Genomic DNA, 18,300 nt, shown 5'->3' with positions numbered 1-18,300 from the left:
ACGGATAGTTGTGTACAAAAAGTCACATCTTTCCCTGTGCATATAATTTTGCATGAATCACTTTTAATTCATACAAAGTGGACGTAGCATGGAAAGAAATGTGAAGCTAACAAAAATATGCAATTTTAAAATATAATTTAGGATGCTTATTATAAACAATTAAATGCATAACCACAGAAAACTTTTTATTTCACCACTACACAAGCAAATAGCTAACAAATCAGAAGTTAAATGTTTGATTGCACCTTTTCCTGCAGTTATTAAAGCACTTTTCATGCATGATTATAGCAGAACAGTTTTTGTTTTAAAAAGAAAATGGAGATAAACAGGCAATCTTTGGAAGTATCTCCTGCTCAGGCTGTATCTCCCTTACCTTGTGTAACATGATTTCTACAACCTGGGTTGTTTTTTGTTTGGTTTTTTTTTGGTTTTTTTTTTTTTTTTTTAATTTGTAATTTCTAAGGAAACTACTAAGCCCTGGGACTCCTTATAGAGGCAGAGCAGGTTGTAGCTCCTTCTCTGCAGTTGTGGTGCCTGGGAACCTGGGGGCAGGAGGCTGCCTCAGAGCTCTGCTGAAGCACAGAGCAGCCCAGGTCTGGCAAATCCCAGAAGTCCAAAGGACATCAGAGGACCTTCCCATCCTGGGGACTGAGTTCTTGCTATGCCTGAAATGCTTCAGCCCTCTCTAAGGGCTGTGTTTGAAACACTTGGAGGGTGAAAAAAACCAACTATTTCCTCTTCAAGCTCTGAAAGGACAGATGTCTAAACTGTCAAGAGACACAAAGCAGACAGAAAAGGGGCCCTGGGTGTCTAGAAACAGAAGATGATTCCTTGAATAAAGGAAAATTCGTTTGTTTTTACCAGGACAACAAGATGGTTCTCCATTCAGAAACATCTACTGCAGTTTTACGAGCTGGCAGAGCCAAAGGGACACACCCAGACACGTGGCAACAGCATTCTCTTTCTCTGGCTCAGGTATTCTCATACCCCACGATCATCCTCATAATCCTGCACACTACATTCACAGTAAAGCTGTTACTTTTTTTTTTTTTTAACTTGAGATAATTTTCTGCTGCTCAGCAGAGGATCAGAAATGTGCCAGAGCCAGCACAAGGGAAGCAGCAGAAGAACCGTGCACAGATCATAAAGAAAGCAAGGGGACCAACCCTTCTGATGGCAAAGAAATACGAGGTGATACTTCCTGCCTTCAGGACATAGATTTGAAGGATGTAATCTGACCAAGACTGAGACTGCTGCAGTCCCATCTGCCTTCAATGCAGGCTTTCCTTTGCCAACACTGTCCTCTACACCTCAGCCTGGTCACACAGCATTGGTCTACTTGGCAGCTGAGCAAGCTGAAGTGCAATCACATCTCCACCATCAAGTTTTGGTCAGCTGAGATCCCTGAGCTAATTCAGCACGCAAACTCGGGCTCCAGGCATGGAGGAGGGCAGGGATATGCCAGAAGGGGCTGAAGAGTGAGAACAGCAGCCCTAGCTGGGGTCAGCTCCAGCCCCCGTGTAACCACATAAATGAATCCTCAGGTCATTTAACATATCCTCAGGTCATTATTATCTTCCTTTCCACTCAGGGATGTTCTAACAGCATGGCATCCTAGAAGACACTTGTGCACTATGGACTGAGCAAAAGTGAAAATATGTTCCCACTGCCAGACATATTTTGAGGCTTAGATGCAGTGTTGGGTACCTGAGGATGCCTGAAGGAATGGATCCAACACTGAAAGAACACACAGAATGCCAACATTACACAGCATGATGTGAAATTCCCCACACTATACTGCAAAATCCCCTGACTAGTATGGAAGGTTAAAGAAACATGACTTTGTAATTTTCTTTGTTGTAATTGGACATTTCTCCAGATGCCTGGTATCCCCTTAAAAAAAAATTTAAAAAAAAAATTAAAAAGTGATAAAATAGAAGGAAGCAACTTACCAGCAATTAAAAGAGTATTTTTGAAATGTGTTGTCCATACACACTTCAGCTGAGAAATTTCTTTGATGCACTACCTATAGCACGCAAATGTAGTCCCCTTCCCCTCTCTCTGCCATGGCCCACACAGGGACACACAAAGTGTCCTTTGGTCTCTTCTCAGCCATGACAAGGCTACAAAAGTCTACAAAAGCTTGGGTACAGGAGTGAGAAGCTGTGCATTTGGGCCAGCACACCTTTGAGGACCCCAGCTGTAGCTCCTCTTTTTCCACTGGACTCTTCCTCGCAGCACATCTGCACAGGGGGAGCTGTAGCAATGTCTGTGCCACCCAGCTTGTCCAAAGCTGGCTCTGTGGCTTTAGGGTATGGGGCAGCTGAGGATCACCCTGCAGATGAGGAGCTCCACATCAGCTCACTAAACTCATACTGGAGCACCAGCAAGGAGCTTCCAAAACGGGCTTTGGGTTCAGGCACTGAGACAGCACCTGCAGCATCTCTTGCTGAAACAAGACCAGGGCTCCACACGCATGTAACACTCCAACACCAGGCTCCAGGACAGCAGGCAAGTCAGGTTTTAGCAAACTCAGCTTCAGAAGAGGTTTTGTACCAACAACAGCCCAAGCCTTTCCTCCAGAGAGGAGCTGCTCAAGCCTGTTTTCCTGGAGACCAGTGTTTCTTGTTGTCCCATTCCTCAGACCCAACTACTCCCTGGCACATATAAGGCAGTTGAAAGGACAGGCTGAACAGATTGCTTGTTAGGAAAAACTGAACAGAAAAAGGAGAAGCAGGCCTACTACATACACTGAGCATGAAACCTTACATTTTGGTACCTGCCCTGGAATCAGACATGTGCAGAGAAACACATCTCCAGATAACAAAACACAACCCTGAGCACAGCTGGGGAAGAAAAATGAACTCAGCAGGGCACATACAGAGAAACGCCATTTAAGGGAGGGAAAAGTCTCTCAGGTTAAAAATGTTACACCTCTTGATCATAAAATGCCAAAAAGTCTCTGGCACAGCCACACCTCCTGGTACCACAGGACATACATCAAAGTGGGTTTCTAACACACCTCAGGCTGGTCAATGCCTTATCCAAATAGGGTGGGCTCCAGGACTGGCCATCCAAAGTCGGGGCTGCCTGGGATGGAAGCCACCTGGCATGCAACATAGGCGGGTGCTAATATAACACATTGGATGACCTAATATTTAGCAAAGTCCAGGAGGTACCTAGAGCCATGCTACCATAACAGAGACTGCACACCCTGTGACTCACTGGGAGCATCTACCACAGGCATCCACTTTCAGGAGTTGCCCTGTCAGGTGCTGGCAAATCTGCCAGCCAGTGATGAAATTGCATGTGCCACATGCACCCTCTTCATGGGCATCCCAGGCAGTAACCACAGAGCATGCACTTTGTTACCTTTGCTGCCCAAACATGGCCAGTTTATGCTGGGGTGAGGCTGTTCACACATACAAAGGAAAGGTATCATACACCTCTGGTAACACACAATACTTCCAGCTCTGTGTTTCCAGGAGTAATCTGAACAAGAAATGAGTTACCCTGAAACCTAAAGGAGTCACCTTATTTCAGGAAAACTAAGTACATTTTAGATACAAGTGGCAAACAACTACTACTACCCTCGGAGAGTACCCAGACTCTCCGTGAAAGAAAGAAGTGGGAAAAAACGGGTTGGTGAGCCCAAAGGCAGGCCTAGGTAAAAGCAATTTCCAGAAGGTGGAGGTGTGCATAGTTTTGACCATTTGAAAGGGAATAAAATACAATTTTAAATTCAGGGGAAGAGTAAGGTTAATCTCTGAGGAGGTCTGATAGTCAGAAAGGCAGAGCACCACAGAGACAAAAAAAAAAACCATCCAAGGGAACAGTGAGGAATACTTGGTCAGAAGAGCAGCAGGGTGGCAGAGGGGGATTTACAGGATGAAGATCCCTGTACAGAGATTCATTCCAGCTCTAGCAAGCATGGTCACAGGGCCCATGAAGGATGATACAAAGCAGTCCTGTTGCTGTTGCTGCCTCCCATCTGAATGCCTGAGAGGGCCACGCTGGTGCGGCCTGTGAGCACACAGTGGGGTGCAGCTGCCTGTGATGTGAACACCACTCACAGTCACTCACTTGTAACTGCAGTTCTCTGAGCAATTTTGCACACGAGCCCTTCACCTCTCAGTCCTGCACTCTGTGAGTTGCTGCAGCTTAGAGGAACATAAGAAGTGCCCTTTCCTCCCTCTCTGTGCAAGGCCACAGGAGAACACAAGGCATGGGGGCACCTGTGGATGCTGCAAAGAGAGCCCAGACTCTTTGGGCACAGATCTGAGTCTGTGTGCACCCACAGGCAGAAGGGCAAAAAGACAAACACATAAATGAATCCTCAGGTCATCCTCAGGTCCTCTGACTAAAAGCAGAAAACAACCAGTCACTGGTCACGTCACTAAAAACTCGCTAGGGTGCTGCATAAGACTTTAAAATTCATTTATTTCTCTGTTAAATGTTTTCTGACTATTTTAACTTATCAGGTCCCCCAACATCTTCCCCACTCCCATGCCATTATAAGAAATCTCAGAAAATAGGTACTGAACATATAAAAGCCCATGGACATAGAAAATTACTTCAACCACCCCAGATAGTAGCTTGGGGACAAGGAAGGGTACCTAGCAGGATGCTTGTTGGCTTCCCCCACGCTCAGGTGCTGATTGCCATCAGTTTTCTGTGCTGCCTGTTGAAGCTGTAAGTCCTCAGCAGCAAGAGCAAACTGCATGTCCTGACTCCAAGCAGGTCCTGGGCGAGCCACAGATGAGGGAACAAAAATGGAACGAGGGTTCCAAATGGAGAAGGTGGCAGCTCATACTCAGGACAGCAGGGCAAAGAGCTGTGGTGGCATCAGGACTTCATTTTGAAGAACTGGATCCCTCTAGTGAAGTACTTAGTGCAGCCTCAGCACAAAAGGATGTGAGCTACTAGCAACTCTAGCCCTTATCCAAATAGGGTGAAACTCCCTGACCCTGGAGTTTGCACACAGATCTTAAGAACAAATATGAGAGCTTTGCTTCCAGGCAGGAAATCCCTTTTACCACACCTTTCTGATTTACACCAATGCTTGATACACACCACATGTGTCTTCCCCTTCCTTCACCCACATTCACAATGGTCCTGTTCCATATTTAAGTGATGAAAAGTTAAGACCTGTGGTTACAACTTCTATGAAAAGCTTCATTTTGAAGACTGCTACATTTCAATTTTATTGCCATGAGGAAAACTGAAAAAAAAAGCCAAAATATTTCAGTCCTTTCTTAACATGAAAGCTGTTGTGAAGACATTTAATAAGCAACTGTAAGTTCTCTCCTGCAAGTTGTTGAAATATGAAAGGTGGGGAAATTTATTCTTACAAATGTTTTGTATGAGCCCCATCCACAGTTTTATGCAGCACACTTAATTTCCACTGTACAAGGTGTCTGTGGCAAGTTTGGTCAGCATTTTTTCCTGAAGTGCATCTCAGCAGGCAAAGCTTACAACAAACCCTTCGACTGAGATTTGTTTCAAGAAGAAAAACAAGGAATAACATCGGGATTGCCCCAGCTAAGAGAGCAAGTGAAATACGGAGCACAAAAACTTACCCACCTGCCTGCGTGTGGGAATAGAAGGACATTCATCTCAGAGAGGTTATGTAGGGAAACAGCAGGAGTGAGAGCCACTAAAAAACTGGCAAATGCATCTGCTTTTTCCATTCTGGACTGCTGCTGACTAGATCTCTGTAAAATTTCCTCTGTTCCACAGACCTGCCCAGTGGGATCTGTCTGGCATTAATTGGCCTTCAAAATTACTTATGGAAAAATCTTATGCTAATTTTTGTAAGTCGTCGAGTATGGAAAAAAAAAACAAAACAACTCGTTTCTTTAAAAAAAGAAACAAACTAAGCAAGAGAGAAAAATCAATACATTCTTGCATGTGGACATCGTATTCTGCTTCTTAATAGAAATGCCTTAGGACGGAGATATGGCTCTAAATTTTCTACTCAGTTTCTTTGTGTGAATTATGGGCCGCGAAAGGTGAAAGCCTTTTGTGTACTGAGGTCCGATGGGGAGAAGGGCAGACGGCGAAAGGGGAGCAGCGGAAAGGCGGGGGCTAGGCGGGGGCTGGAAAGAGCTCGGATGGCCGAGCGGTTCGGAGCGGGAGCAGCCCCGGCCGGGCACCAGCACGCGGGGACCGACGGTCACCAAGCCCGGAGGGACAGCGGGGAGCCCAAAGGGCTGCGGCGGGCGCAGAAACGCGCACAGGGCGAGGTCCGGGAGGAAAGGCAGGGCTCCCGAGAGCCGCGGAAGAAGCGCGGGACGCGGCATCCCGGGGCTCCGGTGCCCCCGCCCGGAGCCGCGGCAAAGTCTCCTCGGCGGCCGGCGCTGCCTGCCCGGGGCTCGGGGGCAAAGGGAGACGGAGGACGCAGTGGGGCGGGCGAATACGAAAAGTCCCGCTCCCCAGTGCTGGTCTTTTGTTCCCGGGGGCCGGCAGCCGCCGAATGCACCGGCAATGGGGGGAGCGAGCTCTTACGAGCTCCTCGGCTCCCCTCTCTCGGGAAAGAAAAGCTACGGGAATTCTCCCCTGCCCGGTACCCGGCGGCACCGTGCCCGGGCGCGACACGGCCCCGCCGGGCGCGGGGCAAGTGCGGGGCAGGCGGAGCGGGACCGCCCGGCTCCCGCAGCCCCCGCTGCAGCGCCCGCCCCCCGCCCCGGCCCCGGGGCTCACCGTCCTCGTAGTTCTTGAGGTAGTAGTCGGGGCCGGGCCCGCCGCGGCTCTTGGCCGGGTTCTTCACGTTGTGGAACTGCAGAAAGTCCGTCCTCTTGCCCGCGAAGCGCAGGAAGGCGGGGGCCAGGCCCCGCGCCAGGGTCACCAGCCGCCGGGAGCTGGGGAGAGGAGAGAGGGCTGAGGAAGCCGCGGGCCGGGCCCTCGCTTCCCCAGTACCGCCAGCGACCGGGGACCACGGGGCTCGGGGACCCGCCGCTGCCCCGCCCGGGGCAGTGCGGTGCGGTAGCAGCGCTGCGGGGCTCTGCGCGGGCCGAGCGGCGCGGCCCGGAGCGGGGAGCCGCCCCGCCCGCCGGTGGCGGCCCGGAGGCCGGCGGGCCCGGCTCCCCCCCGTCCTGCCGGCGCCCTCCGGACAAGTGCAGCGGCGTCCAGGAGGCAGAGGCGCTCAGCGCCACCCGGGACCGCGCCATGGGCCGAGCCGGCGGGAGGGCAGAGGAGCGGGGAGGGGAGAAAAGCGGGAACCGTCCCGGCTCCGCTTCTCTCGCGCCTTCCCGCATCCACGTCCGGCTGCCGAAAGAACCCTCGGAGCGGGCGTGCGGAGGAGACCCGCTCTCCCTCCCCGACTCACCCAGCGGGGAGAAGGCTTTCTGGCCGTCCCAGCGCCTCCAGGCCGCGGCCGCTCCGCACCGCCGGTGGGACCCAGCGCAGCTGCAGCCCGGCTCTGCCCCCCGCGCAGGGCTGGAAGTCCGGGGAGCGGAGGGCTCAGAAGACCTGGCCGACACCCGCTCTCTGCCCGTCGGGACCCGGGGAAGGCTCGGCTCGGTTCGGCAGGCGTCCCCGTTCCTGCTGCTGTTTTTGTTCCATTTTGATTTTTTTTCCCCCACCCTGTGCTGCCTCGGCCCCGTGTTGTGCTTTTTGCAGAGGAGCGGTTGCTGGAGCGAGGGGAGCACGACATTTTTGCAGTCATAACTGATAAGTCTCCGAAATGCTTTCTCCATTGCAAACATGTGCATCTTAATGGAAACCATGGCCTCGCTCCCTCCGTCACAACAAGCGCCGCCAGCAGCGCGGAGCCCGGCAGGGCTGGGCGGCGGGGCCGCCGGGGCGCCCCGCGGGCGGCGTGGGGAGGGCGCCGGGGGGCTCCTGCCTTACCTTAAGAAATCGAGCCAGCCATCATGAATGATGGAGGGGTCCAGCTGCAGGGAGAGGAAATTCTCACTGATTATCCTGACAGGGCTCTTGGTGTTGACATCAAGGAGAATGAGAGTTCTTCCCTTCACACCTGGAGGTTTCTCCACCGGCAGTGCTCTCCTGTCCCCAGCCTGGGAAGGCAGCGAGAAGGTGGCCATAAGGGCCAGCCCAGGTGCCATCAGGGCTAAGAGCCCTGGGGGGCAGGAGCTGGGACAGGGCATGCCGGAGAGCAGGGAACCCCTAATTAACTCGCTGTCTGCAGGGGCTCGCTGGTGGCTAATTGTCCTTATCTAAAGTGTGGGGCGCTCTGCCTTTTTTTGCAATGTTTTGGTGTTGGTGGAGGGGAACTCACGCCCCTGACCAGCCTTTCTCGCAGCCGGTGCCAAGACTCCTTGCAGCCAGCACCGCCCCTTTAAGAGATGCAGGCTCCAGACATTTTTAACTTTTTGAAGGTAAGGGGAGGCTCCTGGTTTAACCCCCTCGGCTCGGGGCCCGCCGCCCTGCCGCAGCCCCGCCAGCACCGAGATTTCGCTTTGCGCCGGCTCCAGCGGACGTTTTCGGCTCCCGCACGCAAAACCGGGACAGAGTCGGGACACCGAGACACCGGAGAGCTCGGGACGGGGACCGGCGCGCGGAGACCGGCCAGCGCGGTTCGAGATGGTCGCCGGTACAGAACGACAGAGACGGTAAGGCAGCGAGGACGGCTCTGGTTGGGGAGGGGGGGTGTGGGGGGTGGTAATCACCCCGGAAAAAAAACCCAAACACTACCTGAGGGAAGAGTTACCTCCAAACTGCGCCGGGACCCGCGACGCTGGGCGAGGCCCTCGGGGCCGAGCGCTGGAGGCTCCGCGGGACCCGACGGGCGTGCGGGGCTGGGGGCCGCCGGCACCCCGGAGCCCCGGCGCGGCGCGCTCTGTGCGCCCTGCCCGAAGCTGGGGCTCGGCCGGTCCTCGCACGACGGCCATCGTGCACCTCGGGGAACCGGGGCACGGGGAATCGAGCCGCCGGTCTCCTTTTCCCGCCTGCCTCCGGGCCCATCGGTGTCCCACCAGCGGCAGGGAAAGAAGAGGGGCGGTAGCGGCAATGCCTGGTGTGGAAACGTCCGCAACGGGGAGGGAAAGGACAGCACGGCTGGATGGCCCGACGAGAACCCCCGTGCCGGGGCCAGCCCTCCGTCGCTCCCTCCAGGACGGACCGGGCAGGACTGCAGGGCTCGGCGCACTGCAGAAGTGCAGGCGGCTGCGGTTGCCAGCTCTGGGCAAGGTCGTGGCACCGGGCCGGGGATCGGTGGCGGCAGCCGACAATCCCGGGAGCTTCAAGGAATGTCCATCCGAATCGGACATCCTCTCCGTCAGCAGCCGCTTCCCGGGCGAGCCCCGAACTCCCCCACAAGCAGTCCGCTTCCTCCGGGACACGTACCGCCCGTACCTGGCCTCTCGGCCGCCGTGGCCCGCCCCTGTTCCCGCGTCGCCCAGGCCATGCGGGACGCGGGGCCCCGGTGCCGCTGCCGGCCCGGCGACGGAGGGCGGACGGCGGGAGGGCTGAGCCGGGCCAGGTGCGGTCCGCCGGGGCCCCGCAGCCCCGGGGATGGGGCGGCCGCAGCACCATCTGCTGGTGAGGGGCCCGGCGCGGCGGGGGAGCCGGCACCCACCTGCGGACACCCGAGGCGCCGGGTCGGGAGGTGCCGGGGCTGCGGGCAGCAGCGCGGCTTCGGGATCGAGGCATAAATCCCGCCGCGGGAGTGGCCGAGCGTCGGGGATGCCGGCGGGCCGGGTACGAGCGGCCCGGGCAGCCGGATCAGGGGCACTCCGGGCGCACGGGCAGCCGCTCTCCCGGCAGGGCTGCCCGCCCTTGGGAACCCTCTCCAGCTTCTCCCGGTGTCCGTGCAGAGCCACTTGCACGCCCCGACCGCCCCAGTCAGGGCCCGAGGGGCGGCGGGAGCGGCCCCGGTGACCCGGCGGCGAGTCCCGGAGCTCGTGTTCGGCGGAGCCCCGCACAGAGGGGAAGCACTCGGCCTGGGCCCCGATGCAGCCCGCGGACAGCGCTGTCTCCGGCGGAGTTCTCCACTCCCCCTGTCTCTCTGCCCTTGAAACGCCTCAAGACAAGAGGGGCAGCCACCCCTGCCAGTCCCGGCTCACTCGGGCGGGCGCTGGAGCGGCACGGAGCCGCTGTGGTAACGCGTGGGAAAGGATGAGACATACCTCTGGCTCTGCTCGGGGTGAGCAGGGAATCCACGAACTAGGATTTCCCGTGAAACCATCCCGCCAAAGCGGAGCCGGGAGCAGGGCTCAAGCCGCCCCTGGGAATGGGCTGCCGAGCGCAGCGCAGGATGACCCAGAGCAGCAAAAGGGTGGCCGGGGCAGCGAGCTCTGAGCGCTGGAATAAGTAAGAGGATCCGGGGAAAAGCGCTGTGCAATTTCAGCTGTGCAAAGCCCTGGCATCCCGGGACAGGAAGAAGGCAATTTAAGCCTGGAAATTTGTGTTCGGCTGCAAATACTTCTGCCGAGGTTTGCAGTAGCCCTTAAAACTGACCCAGGACTTTAAAGCCTCCGCTTCAGAAGCTGCGCAGTTTTCTGGGTCATCTCCAAATGAGGAACACGAGTTTCAAAATTATCTCGTTATTTTTTAATATTTTTTTTCTATGCTTTTAGAAGATAAGAGCAAGGCTTCGGGGGTATTTGTTATGATTGCAGGCCGAAATATTGTACCGTGCCTCCCTCCGAGGATGGTTTTATTTTCAAACGAAATTCCAGAGTTTTCTGTAGTAAAAGGGAAAAAAAACCCCACAAACAAAAACTAAACAAATTATCCACTTTAACCTCCTTTTAATATATTTTTTACTTACAAACACATTACTTCAAAAGAGAAATGTGTTTATTCTGAAAAGTTCCCCACAATTAGTCTCTGCTTTGAACGCAAACTCCGGATGCACTGAAGTCACTTATCTGCGGAGATATCACCAACAACATGAAACAGCAGGGAAATAGGCAAAAATCCTCCCAGATGCCAGAGTCACCTTCCAGATTCTGGGAAGACGACGTTAAAGGAAATATTAATTTACCTGTCTGAGCTTTCCAAACCAACACCGGGAGCTTGCCACAGTCCTGTGCCCTCGGAAATGCAGTTGCACCCCACTTTGCATCTGACCCCAGCAGCTGCAAGATAAATCTAAAAATACAGTGGTTTGGGCTTTTTTGTATGTTGGCCTATTTTTCAATAAATTGTAGGCTTGGTATAGAAAACATTTAAAGGCTAAAAATGACTCGGTTACGCGAGCGCCGGGGCAGCAGCGGAGGTGCGGGAGCCCCGAGAGCCGCGAGTCCCGGGAGCCGCCGCTGCCGCCCGGCGCAGCTCCGGGACGGCCCCGGAATCCGCCAAGAGGGGCCACGGTCACCTCCTCCCCAGGCAGGCACGCCAGATAGGCGGTATCTCAATTTACACCAGCTGCGACCCTGGCTCGCCGTCCGCAGGGGCGGCGAAGCGACGATCCTTTCTTATATTACCATAATTACTTTAGAAAGCCTGACTCACATAAAAAGTATCTATAAAGATTTACTCGCGGTTTTGTCAATTTCGAAATAGGTTTCTCCGTTTTCCATCTACTCGAAACTTGCTGGTTTTAATCTCTGAAACAGTCATTGGAAAAGAAAACTGGGGGAGGAGAAGCATTTCTATAAAGGGCTTAACCAAAACACATTAAATATTTTCCCAACATCACCAAATAAACAACAATTCTCCAGCTCCCTATAAACTATTTAAAGTATGCCATATCATCTCTTCTGCTCTTGCCAATGTACTTTTCTTTTCATTTACAAGCTGATTAGAGCAGGGGCCTGTCTTTTTGTATATATTTGTAAAATATTTGGCACCCTTTCAGTCAGTTGCAGTTCACAAACACTTAAAACTGCATTTAACTTCATTATTATAGGTAGTCACTTCGATTTTTCCTCTCTTTTGTAGAGCTACTGCCTGTGAAAGTGCTTCTTGTAAATGGTCTGAGCAGTTGCTGAAGGTTTGCAGCAGAGGAAACCTCTTCAGATGGAAAAAAAAAAAAAAAAAAAGAAGAGGGAAGAAAAAGCACAACGGAAATCTAAACTCGGATCTCAGGCTATACAAATTGGCCCAAAAGAAAATGGGGGAAATCTCCTTAGGAGGAACATTTTTAGTTCACTAAAGAATAAACTTTGCTCATAAATGATGAAAGTTATTATCATCAGAGGATGTCCTGTACCAAACAAACCTCCATTAGGCTGGGAAGGATAAAACAGGCTAGACAGCCCTTAAAAAAAAAAAATCATCATGTCTTTGATTCCCAAGATATCAACCATGTCTGTTTCTGTAGTGCTGTCAAGTAAATCTGAGTTATGGATGCTCTAAAAGAAGCCAGCAAGGAGAAAATTCAGCAAGTGAAAATTAAGAGTGTTATCCATACTTCACAAAAATACACTTTCTTTTCAATCTCTTAAGCTTCTACCCTGTAGCGTGGTATGACAAGCTGTGATCATCGGAGCATGCAATCGCATGACAGATTCTTTTTACTGAGCTTTTTGCTCTTTCTGCGATGCAGTGTCCATCATTTTCACCACAAGAGCCTTAACGTCTGGAATGCAACCTCCTAAAACTGCCAGTGCCTCAAGGTGGGTGTCACAGCCTGAACTCCACTGCTGAAACCATTTTCTAGCATGTTTATGTATCATGCCTAACCTGATCAAACAGACAGAGGACAGTTGCTTGATTTAATACAGGATCCACATATTGCTCTTTAATGTAGGTGATCTGGGAGGTTCTGTAAAAAGCAAATACCTCTGTCTGAGCTAGAAGGACTGGCTGGTTAGGGAGCTCAGCCACAGCAGGAGGAAAGCAAACCTACTGAGAGAGCTTCCTCCCTCCAGACATGCCAAAGGCAAGGCATCAATCAAAACCAACGGCCTGGTCAGGAAAAGCACAGTTGGCAGTGTTGTCTTTGCATTTTTGCCAGCGTGAAAGGAGCGCAAACTGGTATTTCCAAATCTAGCCATAGGAAACTAGAGAATGTTTCTTTGAGAGTCATTCTGTACTCACTAGCTGCAAAATGAAGAAACCTGAAAAAAAAAAAAAAAGGTGGGGGGGGACAGGGACAAAAAAACCCCACTGGTGCCATAAAGGTTGTGAGTGTGGGCTCTCCCTGGGTAGCACACCACAGAATGAAACTGGGAGGATAAAACAGAGTTTTAGGCAGCTACCAATCAATGTGGGGTTTTTGGGGGTTTTTTTCAGTTTTTGTAATTTAATTTCTAGTTCTGTGAAAAGTTAGATACCATGTACTCTGTTGGAATAAACAGCATTTATTGTTTCCCTTATCTGCCTTATTGTTTTACTTTACCTGACTTCTGATGCATGGTCTGAAAAAAATTTTTAAAAGCCCAGGTGCCCTGGTCCTGCAGATTTGTCCATGGAGAGAACTTGTGAAATCCCAGAGTGCTGAAGTCCCAAGAGGACTTCTGAAGTCCTTGAAAGACTGAGATGCACCATTTCCATAAAGCTGTAGGAATTGCTCTGGAGGTTCAAACTAGGTGCCATTTCAGCACACAGAAATCCCCTTTGCCCAGTGCCTCTTCAGCAAGCAGAAAAAAAATCCACATAATGACTGAGAACATTTCAGTGTACAACAGTGCCCTTGGACAGAGAATGTTCTTTGGCTCCATTAACTTCTCTGTACTCATCAGTGGCTAGGTCTGATTTCACTTTTGTCTTTCATATCTTGAGAAGCAGAAAATACAGCAGCAATTTGTCCCAGTCAAAGAGATGCAGAGTGAGAACACAACTGGAGACTGGAGCTCTGCAGTGCCCTCAAGATCACAATAGCCTTGGAAACCTTTTTCTTCAGATGGAGCCCAGCCTGGAGCAGCAGAGAGTGTAGAATTATTCCTGTTTCACATCATCACGTGAAAAAGAAAGAGAAGTGAATATGCCAATTTTACTAGCCTGAGAATGAATGCAAGCGAGTATTTGTCCCACCATCTGGGGGAGATGATAGAGGTGAAGGAAGAGGGAATATGAGGGGGATGGTAAAAGTTGACAGAGACCTATTTTTCTGGAGGGATGCTTTACATTCCAGCAGCAAAAATGAAGGAAGTGGACATGAGAATTAGATCAGAGAGGGGAAGTAAGAAGATGGATGAAGTGCAAGACTGGAGGAGCAAACGAGTCAATTATGAAAAAGAGGAAGGAACTGTGTGCAGAAATCAACGAGGAGACGGAGCTCAGGGGAAGAAACAGCAGCCAAAATACTCTCAAATCAGAGAGGCTGCTGGGGTGAGAGAGACAGAAAAGAAAAGGAATATTTCAGGTAATGATAAAATTGTAAACCCCTGTCTGCTGTATTTATTTGCATAGGGCAAATAAGCTCTCTGTCACTAGCTCTATCCAGACATCAGAGCATGGCCCTGCTACAGACCAAGACAGGACAAACCAGCTATGTCAAAGCTGCAAACTGTTGGTGTCCATTAGAGAAATCAGAAGCAACACAAGAAACTCAAGGCTAGAGAGCAAGAGGAGAAAACAATGGGACATGCCTGAAAACCAGACAAATAGATGAAGCAGAAATAAAGTTAAATGCCCATAAAGAACCATGAAACTTGGAGGCTCAGAAGAGAGCACCACTGAATGAGGGGGAAGGTCAGCAGTACATCAGTGACCCGAACTTCTGGAGGGAGAAATCTCAGGTTGATGCCAGATAGACTTTAAACCAAATACTCTGCTTCCATTGCCCAAAAAAGCAATGTTCTTTCTGCATAAATTCCAGAGCCCTTACAGGAACTCATCCTCACCTCAGCATTGTTTAAGGGCTGGCACGTCAGCAGAAGTGAGGGGTGAGGTGCAGAGTCCCTAACCCAGGGACAGAACTTTACTGCCCTGTAGGGAAAGTGCATTTATTCATACATCTTTGTCCTTTCTACCACGGGCAACTGGGTATCTTCTCCCTCCACAGTTTCCCTTCTGTTGGTCCTTTAGAACAGAAACAGTTGAGAAAGCTAAAAATAAAGCTATATAAGCAATATAATAGGCATGCAATTGCATGTCTATTTTCTTTGAAAAAATGATGTTTTATTTCCTGTTCAATGGAAAATATAGTTTGATGTTACAAGTATTAGGTTTTGACTGAATGCAGAAATTTGACTGAAACAATGACGTTCCCCCCTGTATTTACTATTACCATATGTCACTGATTATATATTTAAGTTGCAAAAATGAATTAAATTTCATGGCTTCCTCAAGCAAGATTCTCTTGGAATGGACTGTCTTTTGTTACTAATCAAAATGCTTGGAAAACAGTTTAAATCAAAGCAGCAGACTTTTGGTATCATTTCAGGAGAAAACTGGTTATCACAAACCAAGTGCTTAACACATCATCATCCAGAAGGCTGGCTAAAGCCTTGCAAAGCTGCAGCCATCATGGCCAGCAGAGAGAAAGAGGGTTAATTGAACACCCACAGACTTAGAGATGGAAAAAGGAGAGGGAAAAAAAAGACACTGTTTGAAGCTCTCTTGCCTGGGGTCTTATTCCTTCTGTTTCTGAAGTTATCATATATCCCACATCACAGTGCTTATTTCACTTACTTAAGGAAAGTATCTTCCCTAAGCTGGCTACAGAGAATTAGTGACAATCAGATTGCACATATGTTCCAGGAGAAGCCAGCCTTGTCCTTGCTAGATTTCCTCCTGCTTTCTGGGGAGAAAAAAAAAATCAGGTTTTTTCTTGGTTTGGTTTTTTTTTTTTTTTTTCCTCCTTCTGTTTCCCATCATGATTTGGATTGCTAACATTTCTATCCCCACTAGGAGTCCCTGGTGGCTCCTGGCCCTTTTCTAGAGGACCAGCAGACAGCAGAGCCCCTGGGCTCCCATCAACCAGGAAGGAAGTGAATTGCAAACCACAGCCTCCTGCACTCCGATTTCAGACCTTAAAGTTAAGGTGATGTAAAGAGACATTAGGAAACTCCCCATGTCCATGCTTCCCACCTCCTCCAGATCCCGTCTGGACCTGAACAGCCAGAGCTGGAAGAGGACAGCAGTGACTAGAGAAGTCACCACTGGCAGGCCGTGACACAAGTGGGATCTCAGTGGTGGCAGACATAGTGTAAAGCAGAACCTGAACAGTGCTGGTGAGCGGGAATCAGGCTGTCATTCCTAAGAGTTAGGGAAGAGCAGGTAAAAGAAGTAGGATTCAGCATAAGAGAAGAAGGACAGCTATGCTGTGCTTGCTGAAGGACTCACCAGGCAGGATATAGCCAGGATGGGCCTCAGTGAGAACATTGCAAATTCATGTCATACTTTGCCAAAGACTCAATCAATTGAGCATGTGCTAAAGCTGAGTTTGTTTTGTCTTATTTGGAGCTTTGGAAGATATTTCCTATCTTGACTTACTGAACACACTCCAACCACACACCTGCAACTTCTGGAGTGCATCCTCTCAGCAAGAGGCTGGCTAGCACGTCGTCACTTATGCAGGGCAAATCCTACTGAAAGCACATCTGACCACAGCTTTCACACCAGTTTACTTTTACATGTAGCACATGTAAGCTAACATCTGGCAAGAACACAGTTATGTCCTGATGGAGAGGGAGCTCATAGCAACAGATGGTGTTTGATACTGCAGGACCAGAGAGGCTCTACCTTAAACTGAGCATTATTTCTCTTCTGAGCTTTTGCACCCTCTGGCCACATCTTTTTGGAGTGGAGCCACTGCCACTATGGCTTTGCAGTCCCCTCAAGAACAAATACACTCTCAGCCTGCAGGTCACTGCCTAGTCCTAACATCCAAGTGACTTTGCTCCCATTGAGGCATGTCAGAGCATGAAGCAGGGTGCTGATGCAACCATTATATTGTACTTCAGTATAACACGAGCTCAGCAATGCCCTGAGCCAGACAGTGCCTCCAGTGCAGGAGGAAATTTCCTCTCCAAGCACAGTAGCTCTGCCTGCAGGCACACAAGCAGCACCGGTAGTTAGCAATCTAACAAGCAACATCTGCTGCCTATTTGGGGGCAAAGGATGGAAAAGCCAGCAAAGTGTAGCCTACAGATCCAGCTCCTCAAGACTGAGATTTTCATACTAAAGGGAAAAGCTTTCAGAAGAGAAAATCCAGCATCAAAACTGGATGGCTGTGACTCTGGAAGATACAAGATGTGACTAACTGCTTCTGCAGCTTTACAGTTACTGTCCGTGATACTGGGGTTTTTTTGGTGTTTTTTGTGGGTTTTGTTTTTGTTTTTGTTTTTTTTTTTTTGGCCAGATCTTTATTTTGCCAGTAAAAGTGCAGCGAGAGATTGCCACCTTGTGGTTTCTTCTCCTGCAGTGCCATGTTTTCTTTCCCACATGTTCCAGGCTAGACCAGTGGTTTCCAAACCGCTGTCCACGGATTGCTAGTGACAAGGGTACTATGGACAAGAATACCTTCCAAATACCTAATTAACTAAAAAAAAAAAAAAAAAGCACGTTTGTAATTCACAGTCTTCAGTTCCTATACTGAGAAATTTATCACTAGAAAACCTTTCAGGAATCTAACCTGCAAGTTAATAAACACTAGTAACTACTGCCATGGGTACACAGCTCCCAATCAGCAATACAAAACGCAATGGCACAAAACCAAACGTCTTTACAATATTCTCAGCACCAAGAAGTCTGCAAGAAATTCAGGGCTGATGACAGCCTGCCATTGCTAAAATATGGGATGATCTCAAACAGTAGTTCCCACGAGGTCCTAATAAAGAAGGAGCAGCCATGTGCTCATCCCCCACCTTGCAGACAGGAAGGCAGGAGCAGGCTGTGCTGGTCCCGAGTCACTCTGGGTACTGCTTGGGGCAGCTTGTGAGATCCGGCCCTCAGGCAGCAGAACTTGGGGCAAGGTTTCAAACGTGGCTTACCAGGTGGCTCCTTCATCAATCATGCCCACGTAGAACACCAGGTAATATCTCCCCAGTGCTACTGAAGGGTAGTTAGAAAGTGGACGATCAGGAAGGGCTTGTAAAATAGCACACAGCCCCTGTGAACACCCAGTGAATTCATCACATGTGGAAAAAAAAAAAATAGCTGCCTCCCCCAGAGGGAGAGAGAGAAGAGTCTCTCATAGCACAAAAAGGAGCACAGATCCCCCTGCTAGCTTTCCTACCTGTCTGCCTGCTGACATTCCGACACAGAAAGTGACCTATTTTCATGGGAGCAATAATGAGTGAATAATCAGAATTTTTCGGGCACTTCCTTTGCCTCCATGACATTTTCTAGCCTCTTGCTTTGCCATTGCTGAGCCTGTTGCAGTTGTAAGCAACTGCTTTCCAGTTCTCCAGCCTCATTTCAAGTTTGTCGTGAATGTTGGTCCAGGGAAGATACAAAAGTTTAAGGAATCCCTAAGTACATTCTCAAGCACATACTTCT

General features: G+C 50.3%; 1 protein-coding gene and 1 long non-coding RNA gene across 5 annotated transcripts in view; one reads left to right on the top strand and one right to left on the bottom strand.

Moving 5' to 3' along the window:
• The window catches only part of HPSE2 (heparanase 2 (inactive)), a 107,180-nt gene extending 99,069 nt beyond the window's left edge, over positions 1-8,111 (bottom strand). For 3 of the 4 annotated variants that reach the window (XM_030276203.4, XM_030276204.4, XM_030276205.4), the window contains exons 1-2: positions 7,852-8,111; positions 6,703-6,860 (exon numbers count right to left, since the gene is read on the bottom strand). In XM_030276203.4, the coding sequence (XP_030132063.1) occupies positions 6,703-6,860; positions 7,852-8,111 (418 nt within the window). Of the gene's footprint in view, positions 1-6,702; positions 6,861-7,327; positions 7,667-7,851 lie in introns of those variants that run through there. The other variant, XM_072931169.1, reaches the window with a different exon arrangement.
• A 329-nt stretch (positions 8,112-8,440) lies between these two features.
• LOC140684449 (uncharacterized) lies at positions 8,441-15,150 on the top strand. The gene is made up of 2 exons (XR_012056724.1): positions 8,441-8,576; positions 11,851-15,150. It is a non-coding gene; the product is annotated as an uncharacterized lncRNA (long non-coding RNA).
• Positions 15,151-18,300: the final 3,150 nt, after the last annotated feature.

This window comes from Taeniopygia guttata, chromosome 6 (assembly GCF_048771995.1).
Source record: "Taeniopygia guttata chromosome 6, bTaeGut7.mat, whole genome shotgun sequence".
NCBI lineage: Eukaryota > Metazoa > Chordata > Aves > Passeriformes > Estrildidae > Taeniopygia > Taeniopygia guttata.
This window is presented reverse-complemented; position numbering and strand designations above follow the sequence as displayed.